The sequence below is a fragment of the Schistocerca piceifrons genome, chromosome 9, assembly GCF_021461385.2.
Source record: "Schistocerca piceifrons isolate TAMUIC-IGC-003096 chromosome 9, iqSchPice1.1, whole genome shotgun sequence".
Taxonomy (NCBI): domain Eukaryota; kingdom Metazoa; phylum Arthropoda; class Insecta; order Orthoptera; family Acrididae; genus Schistocerca; species Schistocerca piceifrons.
Genome location: NC_060146.1, coordinates 162,242,032 through 162,267,501, shown reverse-complemented (window position 1 = coordinate 162,267,501; position 25,470 = coordinate 162,242,032). Strand labels below are relative to the sequence as shown.

At 45.2% G+C, this 25,470-nt stretch overlaps 1 protein-coding gene across 1 annotated transcript in view; it reads right to left on the bottom strand.

Moving 5' to 3' along the window:
* Window positions 1-3,985: 3,985 nt before the first annotated feature.
* The window catches only part of LOC124716800 (H2.0-like homeobox protein), a gene marked incomplete at its 3' end in the record, with an annotated part of 110,658 nt that continues 89,173 nt past the window's right edge, over window positions 3,986-25,470 (bottom strand). Inside the window, exon 6 of the mRNA XM_047243348.1 lies at window positions 3,986-4,069. Within this exon, the coding sequence (XP_047099304.1) occupies window positions 3,986-4,069 (84 nt within the window). The remainder of the gene's footprint in view (window positions 4,070-25,470) is intronic.

The window sequence follows — 25,470 nt, the reverse complement described above, 5'->3', positions numbered from 1 at the left end:
GGCTCTAAAATGCATACCTCAAGAGCTACAAGTACTTGTTCAATACGGGAGATGTGTTTCACAGTAGCGAAGACGAACAGGTACCCATAGTTTTTCAGAGTCCATGTTTGCTATCATTTTTTCCTTGTTTTGGTTCATACCACCCCTTCTGAAAGTTTCCTACCCTACAATCTTAGCAACAACATTACCCATTCATGTATTCCAGTCTCAGAGGTAACAAAACGGTTTTCGCTTATAACTTTCGATTCGTTCGTTTCCGGTATAGGGACCCTTACCTGAAACTGAGACACTTGTCGTTATCCATCATCCTAGAAAGTTTGTAAGATTGTCATGGGGTCATCCTGTATATAGATACATTTGCGGCGCTGGCGCCTGTAACTTCGACGTTATGTAGCGCTGTTGGATGAGGTTGACGGATATTGGTTCCTACGCAAAACCTAATCTACTAAGTCCCTTTTACAACCTTTAGAAGTATGTAACATAAATTGTGAAACACCCTGTACATATGACACAAATTGTCTAAAAGAAAGGATCGGTTGATATGCCACATACTGAGGCATGAAGGGGTTACCTTGGTAATAGGGGAAGGTGAACAGTAAAGGGAGAGCACGCATGGAGACAGTAAGCAACTTTAAATGGGAGTCGGTTGCAGCAGTTGTGTACATTAAAAGGGCCTTGCTCGGTTTACACCAGCGTGGAGACCTGTATCTCTACGAAACTCAGGACTGAGACAGCAACAACAATTTGTTTAACAAAACTCCCTGGCCGATTGAAATTGAGTGCCAGACTGAAGCTCGAACTCAGGATCTTCGCCTTTCGTGGGCAAGTACTCTGGTAGCAGAGCTACCCAAGCCCATCTCACGACCCGCGCACACTACTTTACTTCCGCCAGTACCTTGGTTCCTATCTTACATACTCCACAGAAGCTCTTCTGTGAAGTTTGCAAGACTAGCACTCCTGGAAGAAAGGACATTGCAGAGACAGGGCTTAGCCACAGTCCAGAATGAACTTTTCACTTTGCAGCAGAGTGCAAATTGATACAAAACTTCCTGGTAGGTTAATACTGTGAGCCCGACCGAAATGGGATTGCAGGACCTTTGCCTTTTGTGATGATGATGAAGATGATGATGATTGGTTTGAGGGGCGCTCAACTGAGCAGTCATCAGCGCTCGCACAAATTCCCAATTTTTACCAAGTCCCAATTTTCGCACAGTCCCAATTTTCACACAGTCCCAATTTTCACACAGTCCCAATTTTCACACAGTCCCAATTTTCACACAGTCCCAATTTTCACACAGTCCCAATTTTCACACAGTCCCAATTTTCACACAGTCCCAATTTTCACACAGTCCCAGTTTTCACACAGTCCCAGTTTTCACACAGTCCCAGTTTTCACACAGTCCCAGTTTTCACACAGAATCCCAGTTTTCACACAGTCCCAATTTTCACACAGTCCCAATTTTCACACAGTCCCAATTTTCACACAGTCCCAATTCTGACACAGTCCCAATTCTGACACAGTCCCAATTCTGACACAGTCCCAATTCTGACACAGTCCCAATTCTGACACAGTCCCAATTCTGACACAGTCCCAGTTTTCACACAGTCGCAATTTTCACACAGTCCCAATTCTGACACAGTCCCAGTTTTCACACAGTCCCAGTTTTCACACAGTCCCAGTTTTCACACAATCCCAGTTTTCACACAGTCCCAATTTTCACACAGTCCCAATTTTCACACAGTCCCAATTCTGACACAGTCCTAATTATGACACAGTCCAAATTCTGACACAGTCCCAGTTTTCGCACAGTCCCAGTTTTCACACAATCCCAGTTTTCACACAGTACCAATTCTGACACAGTCCCAATTCTGACACAGTCCCAGTTTTCACACAGTCCCAGTTTTCACACAGTCCCAATTTTCACACAGTCCCAATTTTTACACAGTCCCAATTTTCACACAGTCCCAATTCTGACACAGTCCCAATTCTGACACAGTCCAAATTCTGACACAGTCCAAATTCTGACACAGTCCCAATTCTGACACAGTCCCAATTCTGACACAGTCCCAATTCTGACACAGTCCCAGTTTTCACACAGTCCCAATTCTGACACAGTCCCAATTCTGACACAGTCCCAATTCTGACACAGTCCCAATTCTGACACAGTCCCAATTCTGACACAGTCCCAATTCTGACACAGTCCCAATTCTGACACAGTCCCAACTCTGACACAGTCCCAATTCTGACACAGTCCCAATTCTGACACAGTCCCAGTTTTCACACGGTCCCAGTTTTTACCAAGTCCCAATTTTCACACTGTCGCAATTTTCACACAGTCCCAATTTTCACACAGTCCCAATTTTCACACAGTCCCAATTTTCACACAGTCCCAATTTTCACACAGTTCCAATTTTCACACAGTCCAATTTTTTATCCAATCCAATCAGCCACCAATGGTGATGATGGTGATGATGATGGTGGTGGTGGTGATGATGATGATGATGATGATGATGATGATGATGATGATGATGATGATGATACGAACACCCAGTCCCCGGGCAGAGAAAATCCCGAACCGGCCAGGAATCGGAATGTGGACCACGTGATCCAGAGGCAGCAACGCTCGCCAGTAGACCACGAGCTGCGGACATTTTGCCTTTTGTGGACAAGTGCTCTACTGACTGAGCCTCCAGGAGTGCTATACTTGCAAGCTCTGCAGGAGTGCTTCTGGAAAGTTTAAAATGTAGGGCACAAGGTACTAGCAGAAGTGAAGCAGTGAGGACGAGTTGTGCATCGTTGTTGGGTAGCTCAGTCGCTGGAGCATTTGCCTGCGAATGTCGAAGGTCCCGAATTCGAGTCTCGGTCCGGTACACGCCGGCCGAAGTGGCCGTGCGGTTCTCGGTGCTGCAGTCTGGAACCGCGAGACAGCTACAGTTGCAGGTTCCCCCCCCCCCCCCCCCCCCCCCTGCCTCGGGCATGGATGTGTGTGATGTCCTTAGGTTAGTTAGGTTTAACTAGTTCTAAGTTCTAGGGGACTAATGACCTCAGAAGTTGAGTCCCATAGTGCTCAGAGCCATTTTTTTCGGTCCAGTACACAGTTTTAATCTGCTGGGAAATATCGTATCAGTGCACAGTCCGCTGCAGAGTGAAATTTTCATTCTGGAAACTTGTCTACTGTCTCACAAACTGTTAAACAAGTTTCCGGAATGAAATTTTCACTCTGCAGCGAACTGTGGATCGATACGAAACTTCCTGGCAGATTAAAACTGTGTGCCGTACTGAGACTCGAATTCGGGACCTTTGCCTTTCGCAGACAAATGATCTAGTGACTGAGCTACCCGAGTACGATGCATAACTCGTCCTCACTGCCTTACTTCCGCCAGTACCTTGTGTCCTACATTTTAAAATTTCGTATCAGTGCACACTCCGCTGCAGAGTGAAAATTTCATTCTGGAAACTTGTTTAACAGTTTGTGTGATAGCGGATAGGTTTCCAGAACGAAATTTTCACTCTGCAGCGGAGTGCGCACTGATACGATAGTTCCTGGCAGATTAAAACTGTGTGCTGTGTCGAGACTCGAAGTCAGGACCTTTGCTTTTCATAGGCAAAAGCTCTACTGACTGAACTACCCAAGTATGGCTCAGGACCATCCTCACTGCTTTAGTTTCGCCCGTAACTCGTCTTTTACATTTCAACTTCCCAGAAGCTCTCGTGCGAAACTTGCCAGACTAGCACTCCTGGAAGGTCAGTCGGTAGAGCAATTGACTGCGAACGGCAAGAGGGGGGATTCAGCGCCGGCAGCGGAGGAGCTCAGTGCTGGCCCCCGGCTCCTCCCTAGACTGGCGGCACCCACCTGCCACGCCACGAGCGCCGGCGTCAGCCGCTGTCGATGGCCTGTACGTCCACCAGCGCCGCGTCGCCGTCGCCGTCGGGCGGGTCGCGCTGCGTGGAGTCGACGGCGGCGTCTCCGGTGGCGGGGGCGGCGGGGGCGGGCGCCGGCGCGGACGCCGCCTTCGCCTCCCTGCTGTGGCGCCACTTCATGCGCCGGTTCTGGAACCACACCTTCACCTGCACCCACAACACGCGCCGCCGTCTCAGCCGAGAGCGGGCTCCGGGCACTGCGCAGCGCACTGGGCTCCGTCCGCACCGACCAGTAACGGGGGCGGACCGTCTCTCCGGGCACGTAACTCGTATCAGAGGTGCTAAGTACAGGCGCTGCTTGCGTCACAAGAACCACATTACCTGCACTCAGTTGACTGAAGTCGGCCAGAGCAGTTTGCCCAGCGAGACGTGACACCAGCTTGCTTTACAAATGTGTTGTTTGTTCGTGCACCTTAATACACTACTGCCCATTAAAATTGCTACACCAAGAAGAAATGCAGATGATAAATGGGTATTCATTGGACAAATATACACTCCTGGAAATGGAAAAAAGAACACATTGACACCGGTGTGTCAGACCCACCATACTTGCTCCGGACACTGCGAGAGGGCTGTACAAGCAATGATCACACGCACGGCACAGCGGACACACCAGGAACCGCGGTGTTGGCCGTCGAATGGCGCTAGCTGCGCAGCATTTGTGCACCGCCGCCGTCAGTGTCAGCCAGTTTGCCGTGGCATACGGAGCTCCATCTCAGTCTTTAACACTGGTAGCATGCCGCGACAGCGTGGACGTGAACCGTATGTGCAGTTGACGGACTTTGGGCGAGGGCGTATAGTGGGCATGCGGGAGGCCGGGTGGACGTACCGCCGAATTGCTCAACACGTGGGGCGTGAGGTCTCCACAGTACATCGATGTTGTCGCCAGTGGTCGGCGGAAGGTGCACGTGCCCGTCGACCTGGGACCGGACCGCAGCGACGCACGGATGCACGCCAAGACCGTAGGATCCTACGCAGTGCCGTAGGGGACCGCACCGCCACTTCCCAGCAAATTAGGGACACTGTTGCTCCTGGGGTACCGGCGAGGACCATTCGCAACCGTCTCCATGAAGCTGGGCTACGGTCCCGCACACCGTTAGGCCGTCTTCCGCTCACGCCCCAACATCGTGCAGCCCGCCTCCAGTGGTGTCGCGACAGGCGTGAATGGAGGGACGAATGGAGACGTGTCGTCTTCAGCGATGAGAGTCGCTTCTGCCTTGGTGCCAATGATGGTCGTATGCGTGTTTGGCGCCGTGCAGGTGAGCGCCACAATCAGGACTGCATACGACCGAGGCACACAGGGCCAACACCCGGCATCATGGTGTGGGGAGCGATCTCCTACACTGGCCGTACACCACTGGTGATCGTCGAGGGGACACTGAATAGTGCACGGTACATCCAAACCGTCATCGAACCCATTGTTCTACCATTCCTAGACCGGCAAGGGAACTTGCTGTTCCAACAGGACAATGCACGTCCGCATGTATCCCGTGCCACCCAACGTGCTCTAGAAAGTGTAAGTCAACTACCCTGGCCAGCAAGATCTCCGGATCTGTCCCCCATTGAGCATGTTTGGGACTGGATGAAGCGTCGTCTCACGCGGTCTGCACGTCCAGCACGAACGCTGGTCCAACTGAGGCGCCAGGTGGAAATGGCATGGCAAGCCGTTCCACAGGACTACATCCAGCATCTCTACGATCGTCTCCATGGGAGAATAGCAGCCTGCATTGCTGCGAAAGGTGGATATACACTGTACTAGTGCCGACATTGTGCATGCTCTGTTACCTGTGTCTATGTGCCTGTGGTTCTGTCAGTGTGATCATGTGATGTATCTGACCCCAGGAATGTGTCAATAAAGTTTCCCCTTCCTGGGACAATGAATTCACGGTGTTCTTATTTCAATTTCCAGGAGTGTATTATACTGGAACTGACATGTGATTACATTTGAGCCGTGTCACGGCTCAGCTCATTTGATTTACCCTCGAGATTATTTCACTTGGTTTCGCCGCAGCGATAGGGGGCGTGGCCGCTGAGCGCTGTGGTCGCTGGTGCGAGAAGCAACAGTTTTTGTGGGACGGCTCGGTCGGTATATGGTGACAGGACGGAAGCGGCGGCGACTCAACTGGTGCCTGCCGAGTAAGGACTGCGGGGAGTGTGGCTGTTTGCGAGCAGGTGGGGAGGACGGGATGCTCGCTTGCCCAGCGTGGTTCTCCATGACCAGCTGTTGTTTGTTGGGCCTAGCACTCGAATGTAAGAGGAAACTGCATTGGTGTGGTGCTCGTCATCTGGCTAAGGCCGAAATTTTCTTGTACTTTTATTATATTTTATGATCATTACTTATTATGTGGTTGGTACTTGTAGCCAACAGTTTGTGATTTGAAATACTTCAGAGAATATCATCATGTGCCAGGTGTCTACTGTGAATAATTCTTAATTTGTTTCATAGTGTATGGCACGATATCCACTATCATCGATCATTTTATGAAAGTTCTGTCCAAATTATTATTACATTAGACTTTGTTAAAATTGGTGCGTTTAAACTGCAAATCTCTTAATTCTACTAATACTGCTTGGGATAAACCCATCTATTTCTTGATATTTGTGTATTCAGTTGTGTTTCTCATCGAGACTGACTGAACTGATTTTGGAACACTTGGGGAGAGTATTTAAATGAAAATTTGCTAGATAACACAACCGTCGTGAAATTGAAAACTTGACGGTGTTTACTCATGTCACCAATCATTAATGTTATTTCTATCTTGTAGCTTACTTAACTGATATAAAATAATTTAGGAATTTTGTGTATTTGTCACGAAAGGTGAACTGATGTCACATGAGAGAAAAATAAGTGACATTTGTGTAGGGTTTACCTAAGCTTAAGTGAAATCAGGAGGTAAAAAAAGAAACTGATTATCATTGCCACATTTTTTTTAAGCAGGCAGTAGGGAATTTGTTCCACTTTTGCCAAATTGGATTTTTTTAAGGTTAGATTTACATGTAGTACAAATCACATGTTCAATATTTCTCTGGTGTAATTGTTAATATTTGTACATGTTGCACTATTGTACGACATAATATACCCTTTACTAACAGTACCTTTATGTAATCTTTCAGAGTAGGGCTGCATGTTCTTCGAGAGAATGTTTAAAAAAAATTATTGCTAAAATTTCCTTTTAAACTATTAATTGTATTAACTTGGATGTAAACCAATTATTGTTAAATAATAAATTTGTGTCAACAAGGCTTGGACCAAATAAATGTGCCTACACCTTCCCCATCCTGGCTCAGCTACCGTCTGTACATCTCAACATTTTCAAGCAATTTGGGTGCATAGATCCTGAGAAATCAGTACCCACAACAACCACCTCTGGCCGTAATAACGGCCTTTACACGCCTGGGCATTGAGTCAAACAGAGCTTGGATGGCGTGTACAGGTGCAGCTGCCTATGCAGCTTCAACACGATACCGCAGTTCATCAAGAGTAGTGACTGGCGTATTGTGACGAGCCAGTTTCTCGGACACCACTGACCAGACCTTTTCAGTTCGTGAGAGATCTGGAGAATGTGCTGGCCAGGGCAGCAGTCGAACATTTTCCGTATCCACAAAGGCCCGTACAGGACCTGCAACATGCGGTCGTGCATTATCCTGCTGAAATGTAGGTTTTCGCAGGCATCTGAAATGTAATGTCCACTGTTCAAAGTTGCGTAAATGCGAACAAGAGGTGACCGAGACGTCTAACCAATGGCACCCCATACCATCACGCCGGGTGATACGCCAGTATGGCGATGACGAATGGTGCGACCATCATGATGCTGTAAACAGAACCTGGATTCATCCGAAAAAATGACGTTTTGCCATTCGTGCACCCAGGTTCGTCGTTGAGTACACCTTCGCAGGCACTCCTGTCTGTGATGCAGCGTCAAGGGTAACCGCAGCCACGGTCTCCGAGCTGGTAGTCCATGCTGCTGCAAACGTCGTCGAAGTGTTCGAGCAGATGATTGTTGTCTTGCAAATGTCCCCATCTGTTGACTCAGAGATCGAGACGTGGCTGCACGATCCGTTACAGCCATGCGGATAAGATGCCTGTCATCTCGACTGCTTGTGATACGAGGCCGTTGGGATCCATCACGGCGTTCCGTATTACGCTCCTGAAGCCATCGATTCCATATTCTGCTAGCAGTCATTGGATCTCGACCAACACGAGCAGCAATGTCGCGATACGATAAACCGCAATCGCGATAGGCTTCAATCCGACCTTTATCAAAGTCGGAAACGTGATGGTACGCAATTCTCCTCCTTTCAAGAGGCATCACAACAACGTTTCAGCAGGCAACGCCGGTCAACTGCTGTTTGTGTATGAGAAATCGGTTGGAAACTTTCCTCATGTCTGCACGTTGTAGGTGTCGCCACCGGCGCCAACCTTGTGTGAATGCTCTGAAAAGCTAATCAGTTGCATATCACAGCATCTTGTTCCTGTCGGTTAAATTTCGTGTCTCTAGCACGTTGTCTTCGTGGTGTAGCAATTTTAATGGCCAGTAGTGTACAAGATGGTTCAGTGACCTCGGCTGTTCAATGTAACTGTCAAATCAAAACATCTTCAGCCGTCTAAATTTCCAGTTTTATTTTATTGCTGCAACCAGATTCACAGTAACATTATGCAATCTTCACGCCCCCTGACCGACATGTAGGCAGAATACAACCTCTTATACAGTCGAAATAGGGGCGAACATTCAGTTACTTTGTAACATAGAAAATGCAGGATGCGTGGCACCTGCTACCGATGTATAATTTTTTTAATTGTATGTAAATATTTGTAATTTAAATGCTTTCTTTTTAACAAGTAAGGACATTGCTTCACTGTATGTGTACATTTAGGTAGAAGTCTGATAACGTTTCATTGTATTTCTCTGTGTTTTACTGTGAAACTTATAAGCTCTGGGAAAAAGCCAGAGGAAACGTTATTTGCATTGAGTAGCAACGATAATAGCAGTGATTGTGCGTTGTAAGATCTTTGGGTAGGGGGTTGTTGCACAGAGCGTGCGGAGAGAGCGGGAGACGGTTTCCGTCGCTTGTAGTGTGCGGAAGTGTGGTGTTAACGCTCTCGTAGTAGAGAGTACCATTTCGGCGGCACCGTGTACGCGCGCAAGCCAGGTGACTAGTAGCAGGAGGAAGGACAGTGGACGGGCAGAAGAGGCTGTATTAATTACGATTGCCCGTTCCTGTAATTAGCCGTGGCCGCACAAGATGCTACCGTCTTCAACAACAGCAGCAGTTCCAGCAAAACAGATTCGTCGTCGGCTCCGAGTTTCGTCGTACGCACAGCACTGAAGTAAGACTGTTCATTGGTAGAGAGTATTAACGGCTAACCCAGCAGCAGAACGGAATGTGATTTGATTAATGAACTTTATTTAAATAATAATCAGTTAAATTCAGGGTTATTGTGTCCTCATTGCCCCCAGATATTGTTACCAAGCAGGGTCGTTGCTCCCTTTTTTCCTTATATGCTAACCGAAGTTTGAGAATCTATCACTGGAAAAAATGCAAATCTAAAGAAATGCACAAATTAAGAGTGCGGAAGTTTTATTTATTTTAATTATAGCTTGGAGCACATGGCTGTTTGGTTTGGTACGTATTCTAGTATTTAATTCTGTTCAAGTCAGTAAAAAAGGCTCAGTTGTTCAGACAATAATATGAAATCCAATTTGAAAATTAAGTAACTGCAAAGTAAAAAGTGCTTGCCTTTCTCTAAATTTCTTTGATGACGTTATGTTGAGGTCTCTGAAGGTCATTGTTCACGTAAAGAAGTTCAAATGGACATACTGTTTAAGTGGATATTTTCAAATCATTACTCGATTGCCTTTTTCAAAATTTAATGACAAACTTAACGTAAAAGTGACTTCTCAGTTTTCTTTAGCATTACATACTCACTTAAAATTAGTGTCAAAAAACGTGAAATCCTTCAGTTGCCACGTCAGTGTTTAATAATAAATGTTATTCTTTCCCATCGTCTTGTACAGGATTTTGGATGTAAATCGCCCTAGTGGGCTGGCGACCGTAATTATTTCCTTTTCGTTCATTAGTGTAACTTTTGGATTCATGATCAGTGGTACCCCTTTTCTGTCAAGCGTTGTTCGTGAATGAATGCACAAAAGACGGCCGGTGTGGCCGTGCGGTTCTAGGCGCTTCAGTCTGGAAGCGCGTGACCGCTACGGTCGCAGGTTCGAATCCTGCCTCGGGCATGGATATGTGTGATGTTCTTAGATTAGTTAGGTTTAAGTAGTTCTAAGTTCTAGAGGACTGATGACCACAGATGTTAAGTCCCATAGTGCTCAGAGCCATTTTGAATGCACAAAATAACTTTCATTTTTCCAAATTGTAGCCCTGTTCGGTTTAATTACTTTTTTGTTTTTAGTAGACTTTTCTATCAGAAAGATCGGTTGTACACTTTTCCCCTACTTATCGATATTACTTCTTCGGGAAAGATAGCCTTATCCAATTAGAAAAAAAATTCCATTAGGTATACACTCGATCCACGGTCATATTTTATATCGCAAGCAGGATAGGCCGATTAGTAATGGGGAGGTTACAACTTGTACCCGTAGACTACTTCTTAACACAGCGAGGCCTTCGATTGTCGGCAACTAATGAACAAAGGGGTCATTGTGTTGAGAAGAAATCTACAGATATGACTAACTATTTCGACTGACATGTCGGTCAGGGAGCCTGAAGATGGCGTAATGTAGCGCCGAAACTGCTTACGCAAATAAAATAAAAATGGAAACTTAGATGGCTGAAGGTGTTTTGACTGGACATTTAAGGAGTTGCTTTGCCTATCTGCAGGAGCGAAGTAATTCGATAGAATAATACGAAGTGCACAGTTTCATTACCTGTTCTCACGCGGCTGCCCCCTAATGTGGCTATGCCGCGGCGCACTTAACGAATCGAAACTTGCAGAGATACTCTGTCCACTGATAAATGTCAGTTTGCTGTATGTCTTGTACAAGGGAGGATCGGAAAGTAACGCCGGGTATTGCAGCTGGAATGTCGAAATTTCACGATATAGTCTCAAGTTTGAAGTTTTCGGTACAGAGGATATTTTATTTTCATGTGCAGCTAGAAGCCTGAACTACGAAACAAACATGGCGCGCACGTTTCTTCTGTCAAGTTGGGCAGAGCAGCAAAGTGTAGTTCGATATTTACGGTCCAAAGGGCACCAACCGAGTGAAATTCACACGGACACGTGTGGCGTGTGCCAGGACGACTGTATGGACCATAGGCACGGCTTTCCGGATTGGGAAGGAGCGCCTGGTCCCCGGCACGAATCCGCCCGGCACACTTGTGGCGAGGTCCGGTGAACCGGCCAGCCTGTGGATGATTTTTAGGCAGTTTACCATCTGCCTCGGCGAATGCGGGCTGGTTCCCCTCATTCCGCCTCAGCTACACTATGTCGGCGGTTGCTGCGCAAACAAGTTCTCCACGTACGCGTACACCACCATTATTCTACCACGCAAACATAGGGGATACACGCGTCTGGTGTGAGACGTTCCCTGGGGGGGGGGGGGGGGGGGGGGACCGAACCGCACACTAACCCTGAAAGAGTGGCTGTGGAAAGAGTGGTGTGGGGCGGCGGAGGGGTGAAGTGGACTGCGGTAGTCGTTGTGGACCACTGCGGCTGCGGCGGGGACGGAGCCTCTCCGTCGTTTCTAGGTTCCCGGTTAACGTACAATACAATACAATGGACCGTAGCACTGTCTCCAGGTGGTGTGCATTCTTCCAAGAGGGCCGTGTGAACCTCAGTGATTCGCCACGCTCCGAGCAGCCGGAAACAGCTACAACCCCGCAGAATGTCGGAGCCATTGAGGCAGCAGTTTTGAACGCCCGGATGTGTAGCTGTCAACCTTATCGCAACAATTCAACATTTGCTATGGTGCAGTGTACGATACTGTTCGTGACACGCTGAAATTTCGTAAAGTTAGTGCTCGCTGCGTGCCTAAGAACCTGACTGACAACCACAATGGCCAGCGAAAGATGACAAGCTTGGATCACTTAATGTGTTGACACCGTAGAAGGGCGCCACTTTCTGAAAGGAATCGTCATTCCGGTAACTAGGGAGGCCTCTATGGAAACGGTAACATGCTGGTTCTCCGGTACGAAAAAAAAAAAAAAAAATCAAAGTGACTCAGTTTGCTAGGAAAGTGCTTCTGACAGTGTTCTGGGATATGCAGGGCGTATTACTGGTGGACTTCGATGAACAATGGTTAAGTTGCGTCGTGGCCTTCGTGAGAAACGCCACAACATTAATGCTGATGCTGTTGAACTACTTCTTGACAATACTCGCCCCCCATGTTGCTGGTCTTGTTCGAGAGAACATCGTCAAATTTGGGTGGGAGGTGCCCAGCGTCCACCATACAGTCCGGACCTTGCACTGTCGGACTTTGGTCTGTTCGGTCACATGCAGAAATTCCAGCCCGGCCAACGCTTTGCGACAGATGCAAATGACTTATACGAACATGGCGTATTGAAACTGGTACCACGATGGAAGAAATGTGTTTAGAATGTTGGCGACTGTGTAGAAAAATAGGTAAAAGATGTAAGTTCATTTGTGATTTTGTTTGTTTTGTTATCTATTAAACCTTTTGGTAGTAAAATTATTGTGTGTTACTTTCCGATCTTCCCCCGCAGTTTTCGTGAGGTTGTCCCCTGAAACTACGGTCGCACTTATGAGCAACACTGTCTGCCCTTATAGGATTTGAGCGTGTCAGCAGACATCTATTTCTCAAAGTAGCAAGGCAGGGGTGGAGCTGGGGGAAGAAAACAAACCTCGAAAATAACGAATTTAAAGGCTAAAAGATTTTGGAGTATAAAATATTTTGGTTAGTAGACGAGCGTGTAGCATTTTAGAGACGTATTCGCAAAGTCACCACTGCCACTGGGGATAAACTTTTAAACTTATTGTTAAATTCTATTTTTATTGTGAAATGGAAATGTTAATTAATATATATTCGATAGTAACTTAGAAGTGAAGATATATTTTTGTTTTTTGCTACTGGATGCATGAAAATGTCACAGTCAATTAAAATTTGTGCAGAAACGAGCAAGACCGAACAGGAAATAAAATACTTTTTATTTCTAGAGGTTGTACAGTGTCCCTAATGTGTATTTGTAGACATATTTTAATTTAGCACTTACCGCATATCAAATTGTAATTTATTTCATGCAACTGGCAAGAAAATGAACTATAAGGTTTTATTTAATTGAAAAATATGTTTCAGTTACTGTTAATTAAAATTTTAATTTGACCCTTTATTGGAAATATCGTGAATTCACTAGGGGGGGGGGGGGGGTCTCAGCCACAGCACTTGACGACAGCCGGCCATGGTGGCCGAGCGGTTCTAGGCGCTACAGTCTGGAACCGCGCGACCGCTACGGTCGCAGGTTCGAATCCTGCCACGGGCATGGATGTGTGTGGTGTCCTTAAGGTACTTAGGTTTAAGTAGTTCTAAGTTCTAGGGGACTGATGACCTCAGAAGTTAAGTCCCATAGTGCTCAGAGCCATTTTTGAACTTGACGACATGTAGTCGATTCAAACTTGAGGAGACTGGTAGATAAGTGAAAACTGAGCATTTTTCATCAGCATGTATGCTATCTACAAACGCATATTTCCATAAAAATCGGGAAAAGAAATTTTTTTGACTGCCACTTATGTTTTGCCGGCCTCGGTGGTCTAGCGGTTCTAGGCGCGCAGTCCGGAACCGCGCGACTGTTACGGTCGCAGGTTCGAATCCGGTCTCGGGCATGGATGTGTGTGATGTCCTTAGGTTAGTTCGGTTTAAGTAGTTCTAAGTTCTAGGGGACTGATGACCTCAGATGTTAAGTCCCATAGTGCTCAGAGCCATTTGAACTATTTCTGAAGGAACGATGTAGTTGCACCAAGACTGCATTTGTAACACGTTATTAGTGCCTCGAGTGTATTTGCTGGGAATGTTTCTGTGACAACTACCATCCACTTAGTTGTTCGAAAGCAATTGAGGATATGTAAAAGAGTGAGTCAAAGAGCCATTGTAAAGCGACCAGGATTAAATTTCTAATTCTTTACTAATCCAAGTAGTTTCAGAAATTTACTTGAGTACCTTTTTATTATTCGTTACTGATTTACATACTTAAACCCGCCTAGTCCTACCTATTTCGAAACGAAAAAATACAAATGAAAAAAAGTGAATGTACTTGGGAACCGATTACATGTCCTTTGCTATCCAGAAGGATGCCGTGGTCGCTGCACCAGGGGCACTTTTGTTGCACATAGCTTACCTTGTTGTTGTTGTTGTGGTCTTCAGTCCTGAGACTGGTTTGATGCAGCTCTCCATGCTACTCTATCCTGTGCAAGCTTTTTCATCTCCCAGTACCTACTGCAACCTACATCCTTCTGAATCTGCTTAGTGTATTCATCTATTGGTCTCCCTCTACGATTTTTACCCTCCAAGCTGCCCTCCAATACTAAATTGGTGATCCCTTGATGCCTCAGAACATGCCCTACCAACCGATCCCTTCTTCTGGTCAAGTTGTGCCACAAACTTCTCTTCTCCCCAGTCCTATTCAATACTTCCTCATTAGTTATGTGATCTACCCATCTAATCTTCAGCATTCTTCTGTAGCACCACATTTCGAAAGCTTCTATTCTCTTCTTGTCCAAACTATTTATCGTCCATGTTTCACTTCCATACATGGCTACACTCCATACGAATACTTTCAGAAATGACTTCCTGACACTTAAATCAATACTGGATGTTAACAAATTTCTCTTCTTCAGAAACGCTTTCCTTGCCATTGCCAGCCTACATTTTATATCCTCTCTACTTCGACCACCACCAGTTATTTTGCTCCCCAAATAGCAAAACTCCTTTACTACTTTAAGTGCCTCATTTCCTAATCTAATTCCCTCAGCATCGCCCGACATAATTAGACTACATTCCATTATCCTTCTTTTGCTTTTGTTGATGTTCATATTATATCCTCCTTTCAAGACACTGTCCATTCCATTCAACTGCTCTTCCAAGTCCTTTGCTGTCTCTGACAGAATTACAATGTCATCGGCGAACCTCAAAGTTTTTATTTCTTCTCCATGAATTTTAATACCTACTCCAAATTTTTCTTTTGTTTCCTTTACTGCTTGCTCAATATACAGATTGAACAACATCGGGGAGAGGCTACAACCCTGTCTCACTCCTTTCCCAACCACTGCTTCCCTTTCATGCCCCTCGACTCTTATAACTGCCATCTGTTTTCTGTACAAATTGTAAATAGCCTTTCGCTCCCTGTATTTTACCCCTGCCACCTTTAGAATTTGAAAGAGAGTATTCCAGTTAACATTGTCAAAAGCTTTCTCTAAGTCTACAAATGCTAGAAACGTAGGTTTGCCTTTCCTTAATCTTTCTTCTAAGATAAGTCGTAAGGTCAGTATTGCCTCACGTGTTCCAGTGTTTCCACGGAATCCAAACTGATCTTCCCTGGGGTTGGCTTCTACTAGTTTTTCCATTCGTCTGTAAAGAATTCGCGTTAATATTTTGCAGCTGTGACTTATTAAACTGATAGTTCGTAATTTTCACATCTGTCAACACCTGCTTTCTTTGGGATTGGAATTATGGGTTCAAATAAGTTTCTTTCCTCAATTTCCAGGAAAATATGTCTTTGTAGACCCCATATATGGTGAAGAAAAACACACAATTTTCAATTATCTGTTGAAGTTGTCAATTTTAAGTATATTGCATGTCCAGTTCAGTTTTATCCTGTTGCTCGGCGATAGTGTCTGTTCTTTCATATATGCATGTAAGAATACAAGAGTGTATTTGTACTTACTGTTCCACATTTCATACTGATCATGGTCATGGACATGCAAGTCAATTGTTTAATAATCATTATGTGATGACTGTCCACAAGATTTGATAAAAATCGGACTGGTGCTTCATGGTTCAGCACTTTCAATTTCCGTCAACGTAGAAAGAGAAGAAGACAGGAGCGCTACTAACAGGCTGCAGAGCTACAAAACATCTGCATGATGCGACGCTTTGTTTCACTGATAAGCACTGTGTCTGGGGAAGTTGTCTTGTTCTCACTGCTCATGTGTCGCCAGCCTACTGAAGTTAGTGAAAACGAAACAACTTCCGCCATGAACCACCAGTGAAGCAGGTTTCCGCAACATGCAGATAATTTATAGAGATGTAATCTGTTTTCTTACTAGAGTTCATATATTTTTTTCTGTTTACATAAGAAAAGGGAAAATCTATTTGGGTTGTGGAAAAATGTAGGAACATACGAGGAATGACTTATCTGACGACATTGGTTAAAGAAAGGCAAACCTACATTTATATTAGAACTAGATTTACAGAAAGCTTTCGATAATGTTGATTGGAATTCATTCTTTGAAATTGTGAAGGTAGTGGGTGAAAAATGCAGGGAGCTATGGGTTATTTACAGCTTGCACAGACAGCACACTGCAACTGTAAGAAGCGTAGGAGCTGTACAGTAAGCACAATTATAAGAGTCAAAGGACATGAAATACAAGCAGTGGTTGAGAGGCTAGTGAGACTTGGTAGTAAACTATCACCAGTGTTATTCAACCTGTATACTGAGCTAAGGAAACGAAGGGGAATTTTGGAAACGAAATAAAAGTGCAGCAAGAAAAAATAAAAGCTTTATGTTCACTGATGACATCGTAATTCCGTCAGACACCACAAATGGTTTGACAGGTCAGCTTAACTGAATGTACATCGTGTTGAGAATGGGTTGTAAGCTGTTCACAATAAATGCAAAATAGTACAATGAGTAACCAGCCAAAGATGTAAATTTTACTTTTTTTATTCACTCAATGACTAGTTTTAAATCATAACATAGTATACAACGGTATTTCCGAAATGCAAAAACCATGTCAAAAATATGTAAACGAAGTTACAGTGCATACAGCAAGCTGGAAGTTCGTAAAAATGTGAAAGAATTTTACTAGAATGTAACTGAATTACATCAGCTAATGCCGAGGGAATTTAACTAGGAAATGAGAAGTTAAAGTAGGAAATTCGTGTTTAGACAGTGAAATAATTGACGACGGCCGAAGTAGAGGATAAAATGTAAAGTGGCTACAGCAAGAAAAGCGTGTATGAAAAAGAATTTGTTAACTTGTAAAATAAAACAAATGTGAAACAATTTTAGTAGGGTGTGACTGAGTGAAATCAGCTGATGCTGAGAGAATTAGAATATGAAATGAAAAATAAAGTAGTAAATTGGTATTTAGACACAGAAACAATTTGACAATGGCCGAAGTAGAGGATAAAATGTAGAGTGGTTATAGCAAGAAAAGCATGTATGAAAGAGAGGAATTTTTTAACGTGTAATATAAATTTAAATGTTAAGCAATATTTTCTGAAAGTATTTGTCTAGAGTACAGCTTTTAGCGGAAGTGAAACATGAACGACAAGCATTTCAGACAAGATGAGAATTGAGGCGCTGCAGAAGAATGCTGAAGACCAGATGGTAGGTCGAGTAACTAATGAAGAGGTACTGAAACGAATTGAAAAAGAAAGAAATTTATGGCAGAAACTGACTAAAAGAAGACATGAGTTGATAACATCCTGAGGCATCATGGAGGGGAGTGTGGGGTGGTAAAAGTTGCAGAGGAAGCCCAGGAGACAGCAAGGTAACTCAAATTGATTGTTAGGTTGCTGTAGTTACTCGGAGACGAAGAGACTAGCTCAGGACAGGTTGGTGTCAGTTGCTTCAAAACCCTCTTCGAACTGCAACTCACAAGTGCAATAACAATAAAAAAGAACAATAACCACCTTCTTCACGTCCGACTGCTTTACCAGGCCACAACGCACAGCCTCGAGTGGATCATGGAATCACTGAAGTTGGACGTTTGCTCAAAATTACGTATCGGAGATAAAAACGTAACGTCGACGCACTTTTACCGATAAAATACGTGCCTTGCACCTGTGTATGTGTGCCACCTGAGACCACTGCGGATTCGTTAAAACACACAGTGAATGACCCAAACTTGCACCCCTTTTATTTCGCAAACGATTCGAGACATCGAAACGAAGGTTTCAGATTATGAGGGAGCATGTATTGTTGTGCGTTTAATACTCTTAACTCCCGTATCAAGCGAGATACTGAGGCAAGTATCGCCTTTTTCTTCTAATGAAACTATATAATTTTCTCAAGTGATATACGAAAGCTCTTGGAAAGACCAATACAGTGATATAACGCTTGTTAACGACGTAGGTCGTAAAAATATTGGAGAAATGTGATAAAACGAGAATCTTGATCCCAGAAAAGCTGCTCCCTTCAAAAATGGGTACGTAAACACGTCTTTCATGCTGAAACTACGAGTCAAATGAAAACCTTAAATATTTTTTAAATATTATTTACTGTGCGGAAGTGGTACAAAGCTGAATCACTTTTCAACATAATCTCCCCCACGCTCAATCCAAGTCCTCCAGCGCTTACAAAGTGCATAAATTCCTTTAGAAAAAAAAATTCTTTTGTTAGTCTGCGCAACCACTCATGCACCGCATGGCGTACGTCTTCATCAGAACGGAACTTCTTTCCTCCCATTGCGTCTTTGAGTGGTCCAAACATATGGAAATCACTTGGGGCAAGGTCTGGTGAGTATGGTGGATGAGGAAGACACTCAAAATGCAGGTCTGTGATTGTTGTAACTGTTGTACGGGCATTGTGGGGCCTTGCATTGTCATGTTGCAAAAGGACACCTGCTGACAGCAATCCACGTCCCTATGATTTGATTGCAGGCCGCAGATGCTCCAAAAGGACGCCTTTTCCGTCCCAAGAGAGAGTCAGCATAGCCTTCCCTGCTAATGGTTCTACTCGAAACTTCTTTGGTTTTGGTGATGAGGAATGGCGCTATTCCTTGATCGCTCTCTTCGTTTCCGGTTGGTGGAAGTGAACCCAGGTTTCGTCCCCAGCTGCCGGCCGAAGTGACCGTGCGGTTCTAGGAGCTACAGTCTGGAACCGCGCGACCGCTACAGTCGCAGGTTCGAATCCTACACCTGGCATGGATGTGTGTGATGTCCTTAGGTTAGTTACGTTTAAGTAGTTCTAAGTTCTAGGGGACTGATGACCTCAGAAGTTAAGTCCTATAGTGCTCAGAGCCTTTTGAACCATTTTTCGTCCTCAGTGACGATTCTTGCAAGGAAGTCGTCACCTTCTCGTTCAAAGCGCTGAAGACGTTCTTCACAAGCATCAACACGTCGTTCTCTTATTTCAGGAGTCAGCTGCCGTGGCACCATCTTGCAGACACTTTGTGAAATTGGAGCACATCATGCACAGTGTGGTGTGCTGACCCATGACTAATCTGTAAACATGCTGTAATGTCATTCAGTGTCACTCGGCGGTTTTCCTTCACTATGGCTTCAACTGCTGCAATGGTCTGTGGAGTCACAACTCGTTGTGCCTGACCTGGACGAGGAGCATCTTCCACTGAAGTCACACCATTTGCGAACTTCCTACTCCATTCGTAGACTTGCTGCTGTGACAAACATGCGTCACCGTACTGAACCTTCATTCGTCGATGAATTTCAATAGGTTTCAGACCTTCACTACGGAAAAACCGAATAACAGAACGCTGTTCTTCTGGTGCAAGTCAGAAGTGGAGCGGCCATCTTTATACTGATACTGCGACGGTATGTGTGCATCTGCACTATGCTGCCACGTACAGGCCATTCTGCACGCTGTTTGTAACACGCTTACCGACTTACAGGATAACGGCGCGAAATTTCGATTTGTTATTACAAATTTAAGGTTTTCATTTGACTCACCCTCGTATAAAACCGTCGTGTCTGTGTTTCTGTTTGAACACGCTAATCTACAAAACTCTCAGACGAATTTTCATGGCGTTTTCACGGTTAATTTGAGGGTAACTTGCGGTAATATACAGGCTTTATTTCATCAAAATCGGTTCAGGGAAGGAAAGATTTTATAATTTAGATCTTTAACGCGACATGGAAAAACACATCCGCTCTTTGAAATTGCGGTTTACTCATTGACATTAGAACGTTTCATATTTATGAAAAAGCTTTTTTTCATTGATATGTTCCATGTAATACCATTCAACATAATGGATAAAATGCTTGTACTATCCTCAATGTGTTTAATCAATACTTGCATACTAATTATTAAATGTGAAAGTAACTCTGTTGCGTTTTCGCCGGCCGGTGTGGCCGAGCGGTTCTAGGCGCTTCAGCTTGGAATCGCGCCACCGCTACGGTCGCAGGTTGGAATCCTGCCTCGGGCATGGATGTGTGTGTTGTCCTTAGGTTAGTTAGGTTTAAGTAGTTCTAAGTTCTAGGGGACTGATGACCTAAGAATTTAAGTCCCATAATTCTCAGAGCCATTTGAACCATTTTGTTACGTTTTCACGGCTAAAACGCTGAACTCATTTCGATGAAATTTGGTATGGAGATACCTAAAACCCTGACGAGACACGTAGACTACTTTAGAATCCTAAGAGTCCGAAGCAGGAGACGGAACTTTTTCTTTTACATCAGTGGACATAAACCATGTCAAAGAATTATTAAATTTGTCACACTATGTACACTGAGGTGACAAAAGCCATGGGAGAGTGATGTCCACATACACAGATGGCGGTAGTAGCGTGTACACAAGCTATAAAAGGGCAATGCATTGGCGGAACAGTAGGCTGAAGAGCGGCGTAATAAGCTGCTGCCAGCCCGCCCCCTTTAGGGGGAATCGAAACTCAATAAAAGAAACAAAAACAAAAAAAAAACAAAAAAAGCGGAGGAGTCATTTGTACTCAGGTGATTCCTCTGATAAGTCTTACGATGTAATTGTGGACAGACCACGGGAATTAACAAATTTTGAACGTGGAATAGTATTTGGAACTGGAGGCATGGGACAGTCAAGAGTGTGCCAGGAATACAAAATTTTAGGCGTTACTTCTCACCACAGACAACGCAGTGGCCGACAGCCTTCACTTAACGACCGAGAGCAGCGGCGTTTACGTATTGTTGTCAGTGCTAACAGATAAACACCTCTGGGTGAAATGGGGACAGAAGTCTAAGTGGGACGTACGACGAACGTATCTGTTAGGGCAATGTGGCGAAATCTGGCGTTAACAGTCTATGGCAGCAGAGTACCTTTGCTAACAGCATGCGGCACTTTTCCTGGGCTCGTGACCATATCAGTTGTGTCGTGTCCTGACAGGTGGGAGAGGGAAAAAAGGGGTTACTGGTCAGTCTGCGCTCCCGAGCTGTACAGAGCAGAAGGCAGAACGACAATTCACAGTGAAGGTTCAAAAATGGTTCAAATGGCTCTGAGCATTATGGGACTTAACATCTGCGGTCATCAGTCCCCTAGAACTTAGAACTACTTAAACCTAACTAACCTAAGGACATCACACACATCCATGCCCGAGGCAGGATTCGAACCTGCGACCGTAGCAGTCGCGCGGTTCACGACTGCAGCGCCTAGAACCGCACGGCCACACAGTGAAGGCATTTGATTGTTTTCCTCTACCTGAGCCAACACTGGTACAGGCATTTACTAGAAATGCAGGTGGTGAGACTCGGTAGGGAACTCGTTGTGGAGACTCTTGGACAAACAGGGTTTTGAAATAGTTGTTTATTCCAGACAGGACTAACTAATACACTGGAGGCTAGTTCTAGGGTTAGAAAAAGCATGAATAACACTGTTACAACGGAAGCCAGTGCAGAAGTCCCAGGAGTGGATGCCGACCACAGTAGCGAACACTAGCAGCATATTAACGCAACAACTTAGTTGCTAAACAAAACATACTGAATGTGACACTGTTCACTGAGGCACTCCAAGTAAGAGAGCAGACTTACGCGGAGCTGGACCGAGGCTGGAGTCGACGGACGCGGATTCGGCGCCCAGATAATTTGACTGAGAACTCCGCCAAAATGCGGAATCTAGGGGTTCTAAAGAGTCGCGTGGGGGCACTGTTTTTCCCTCTTAAAGCCACCCAGACAATCCCGTAAGTCTCTTGCAGGCGCCTGCCAATCGCGGTTTAGTCCGGTCCCCTCTACTGCTCCTAAGGTGGGGATATTAATGCAGAGCCGGCCGTGGTGGTCTAGCGGTTCTAGGCGCTGCAGTCGTGAACCGCGCGACTGCTACGGTCGCAGGTTCGAATCCTGCCTCGGGCATGGATGTGTGTGCTGTCCTTAGATTAGGTTTAAGTAGTTCTAAGTTCTAGGGGACTGATGACCACAGATGTTAAGTCCCATAGTGCTCAGAACCATTTGAACCATTCTTTTGTTAATGCAGTTACCGAGCGAGGTTGTGCAGTGGTTAGCACACTGGACTCGCATTCAGGAGGACGACGGTTCAATCCCGCGTCCGGCCATCCTGATTTAGGTTTTCCGTGATTTCCCTAGATCACTTCAGGCAAATGCTGGGATGGTTCCTGCGAAAGGGGACGGCCGATTTCCTTCCCCATTCTTCCCTAATCCGAGCTTGTGCTCCGTCTCTAATGACCTCGATGTCGACGGGACGTTAAACACTAATCTCCTCCTCTCCTGTTAATGCAGTTGCACTAAGTCCTTATTTGGTATCAACATTGTTCAGCTGAAAGCTAAACGTAACTTCTCTGCCAAATAAGGGTTGCATCATTATTGTTATACGTCATTTAGTCCCGCCCCTCGGGCTTCCCAGAGTAGGTCAACAGTTTTTGGCGTTTTCACTCTCTTTCTAACCCTTGTGAGCCTACTGATGTTGCTGTTCTCAGGGCTGGTATCAAGCTGGCTTTGTACACTAGTACCTGCCTGTTGGTTACAAAGTTCTACGGTAACAACCTACTACAGCGTCTAGACGACATATGAAGTTACATGTCAATTCCTTGAAGAGTAACTAACGCCCTGGGACCGCGTCTGGGGGCGTCTGCATTTTCGCAAGGCTCTCCCCTTACGGTTTACTTCATGTAACCGTATCTCTCCTAGTTTCGTCTGCCCTCAGCATCGTCTCTGCTTCCGCGCCTTGGAACGCCTGTCGTCCTTCCTCACAGCTTCAAGATAACACTGCAGTAGCAAGGAATAATCAATATATTACAGTTGGACCCCAGACTGGAAAACAGTGGCAGTGTCAGATGCATCCTGATTTCAGCTGGTAAGACCTCATGATAGAATTGGAGAGTGGCGCAGGCCTCACGAAGCCATGGACTCGAAATGTCAACAAGGCTGGTGGTGGCTCCATATTGGTGCAGGTTGTCTTTACATGAATGAACTGGGTCCCGTGATCCAATGAACCGATCATTGACTGGAAATGTTTATGTTCGTCTACTTGCAGGCCATTAACAGCCATTCATTGACTTCATGTTCCCAAACAACAATGGAATTTTTATGGATTACAGTGCGCCATGTCACCAGGTCACAATTGTGCGCAGTTGGTTTAAGGAACATACTGGATAATTCGGGTGAATGAATTGGCCAACCGTCAGGTATTAAGGGGAAGTAATTGGGAGGTCGTTCGTGAACAAAATCCTGCACCGGCAACACTTTCGCAATAAGTATCGACGGCAATAGAGACAGCATGCCTCAGTATTTCTGCATGGGGGTGCCAACGCCATGTTAAGTCCATGCCACGTCGAATTATTGCACTACACCGGGTAAAAGGAGACCCAACACCGTATTAGGAGGTATGCCATGACTTTTGACACCTCAGTGTGTAGCTACTTGAGCAGCACAATGCTTAGCTGCACGCACCTGCCTGCTGAAATACTAAACACCCTTTTCCAAAGTTGAGTCACAGAGGAAGACCGCACTGCAGTTCCTTCTCCAAATCCTCGCACGAACGAAAAAATGGCTGACATCGAAATAAGTGTCCAAGGAATAGAAAAGCAACTGAAATCACTCAACAGAGGAAAGTCCACTGGACCTGACGGGATACCAAATGGATTCTGCACAGAGTACGCGAAAGAACTTGCCCCCCTTCTAACAGCCGTGTACCGCAAGTCTCTAGAGGAACAGAACGTTCCAAATGATTGGAAAAGAGCATAGGTAGTTCCAGTTTTCAAGAAGGGTCGTCGAGCAGATGCGCAAAACTATAGGCTTATATCTCTGACGTCGATCTGTTATAGAATTTTAGAACAGGTTTTTTTGCTCGCGTATCATGTCATTTCTGGAAACCCAGAATCTACTCTGTAGGGATCAACATTGATTCCGGAAACAGCGATCGTGTGAGACCCAACTCGCTTTATTTGTTTATGAGACCCATAAAATATTAGATACAGGCTCCAAGGTAGATGCCATTTTTCTTTAGTTCCGGAAGGCGTGCGATACAGTTCCGCGCTGTCGCCTGATAAACAAAGTAAGAACCTACGGAATATCAGACCAGCTGTGTGGCTGGATTGAAGAGTTTTTAGCAAACAGAACACAGCATGTTGTTCTCAATGGAGAGACGTCTACAGACGTTAAAGTAACCTCTGGCGTGCCACAGGGGAGTGTTAAGGGACAATTGCTTTTCACAATATATATAAATGACCTAGTAGATAGTGTCGGAAGTTCCATGCGGCTTTTCGAGGATGATGCTGTAGTACACAGAGAAGTTAGAAAATTGCAGCAAAATGCAGGAAGATCTGCAGCGGATAGGCACTTGGTGCAGGGAGTGGCAACTGACCCTTAACATAGACAAAAGTAATGTATTGCGAATACATAGAAAGAAGGATTCTTTATTGTATGATTATATGATAGCGGAACAAACACTGGTAGCAGTTACTTCTGTAAAATATCTGGGAGTGTGCGTACGCAACTATTTGAAGTGAAATGATCATATAAAATTAATTGTTGGTAAGGCGGGTGCCAGGTTGAGATTCATTGGGAGAGTCCTTAGAAAATGTAGTCCATCAACAAAGGAGGTGGCTTGCAAAACACTCGTTCGGCCTATACTTGAGTATTGCTCATCAGTGTGGGATCCGTACCAGGTCGGATTGACGGAGGAGATAGAGAAGATCCAAAGAAGAGCGGCGCGTTTCGTCACAGGGTTATTTGGTAAGCGTGATAGCGTTACGGAGATGTTTAGCAAACTCAAGTGGCAGACTCTGCAAGAGAGGCGCTCTGCATCGCGGTGTAGCTTGCTGTCCAGGTTTCTAGAGGGTGCGTTTCTGGATGAGGTATCGAATATATTGCTTCCCCCTACTTATACCTCACAAGGAGATCACGAATGTACAATTAGAGAGATTCGAGCACACACGGAGGCTTTCCGGCAGTCGTTCTTCCCGCGAACCATACGCGACTGGAACAGGAAAGGGAGGTAATGACTGGCACGTAAAGTGCCCTCCGCCATATACCGTTGGGTGGTTTGCGGGGTATAAATGTAGATGTAGAAAGTCCTCAACATGTACTGTTCGGCAGCGACGTTGTGCATGCAACCGTGTCGAGCATTAGAGCAGTGGACTGGGAGAGTGGGAGGCAAATGAGAGAACTACGACTACCCTAACTGTCAGATACGTGAGGGCAGGTGACGTCGTTGCATATACAACAGTTTACTTACTCATTATCATTCATCACAGCCTA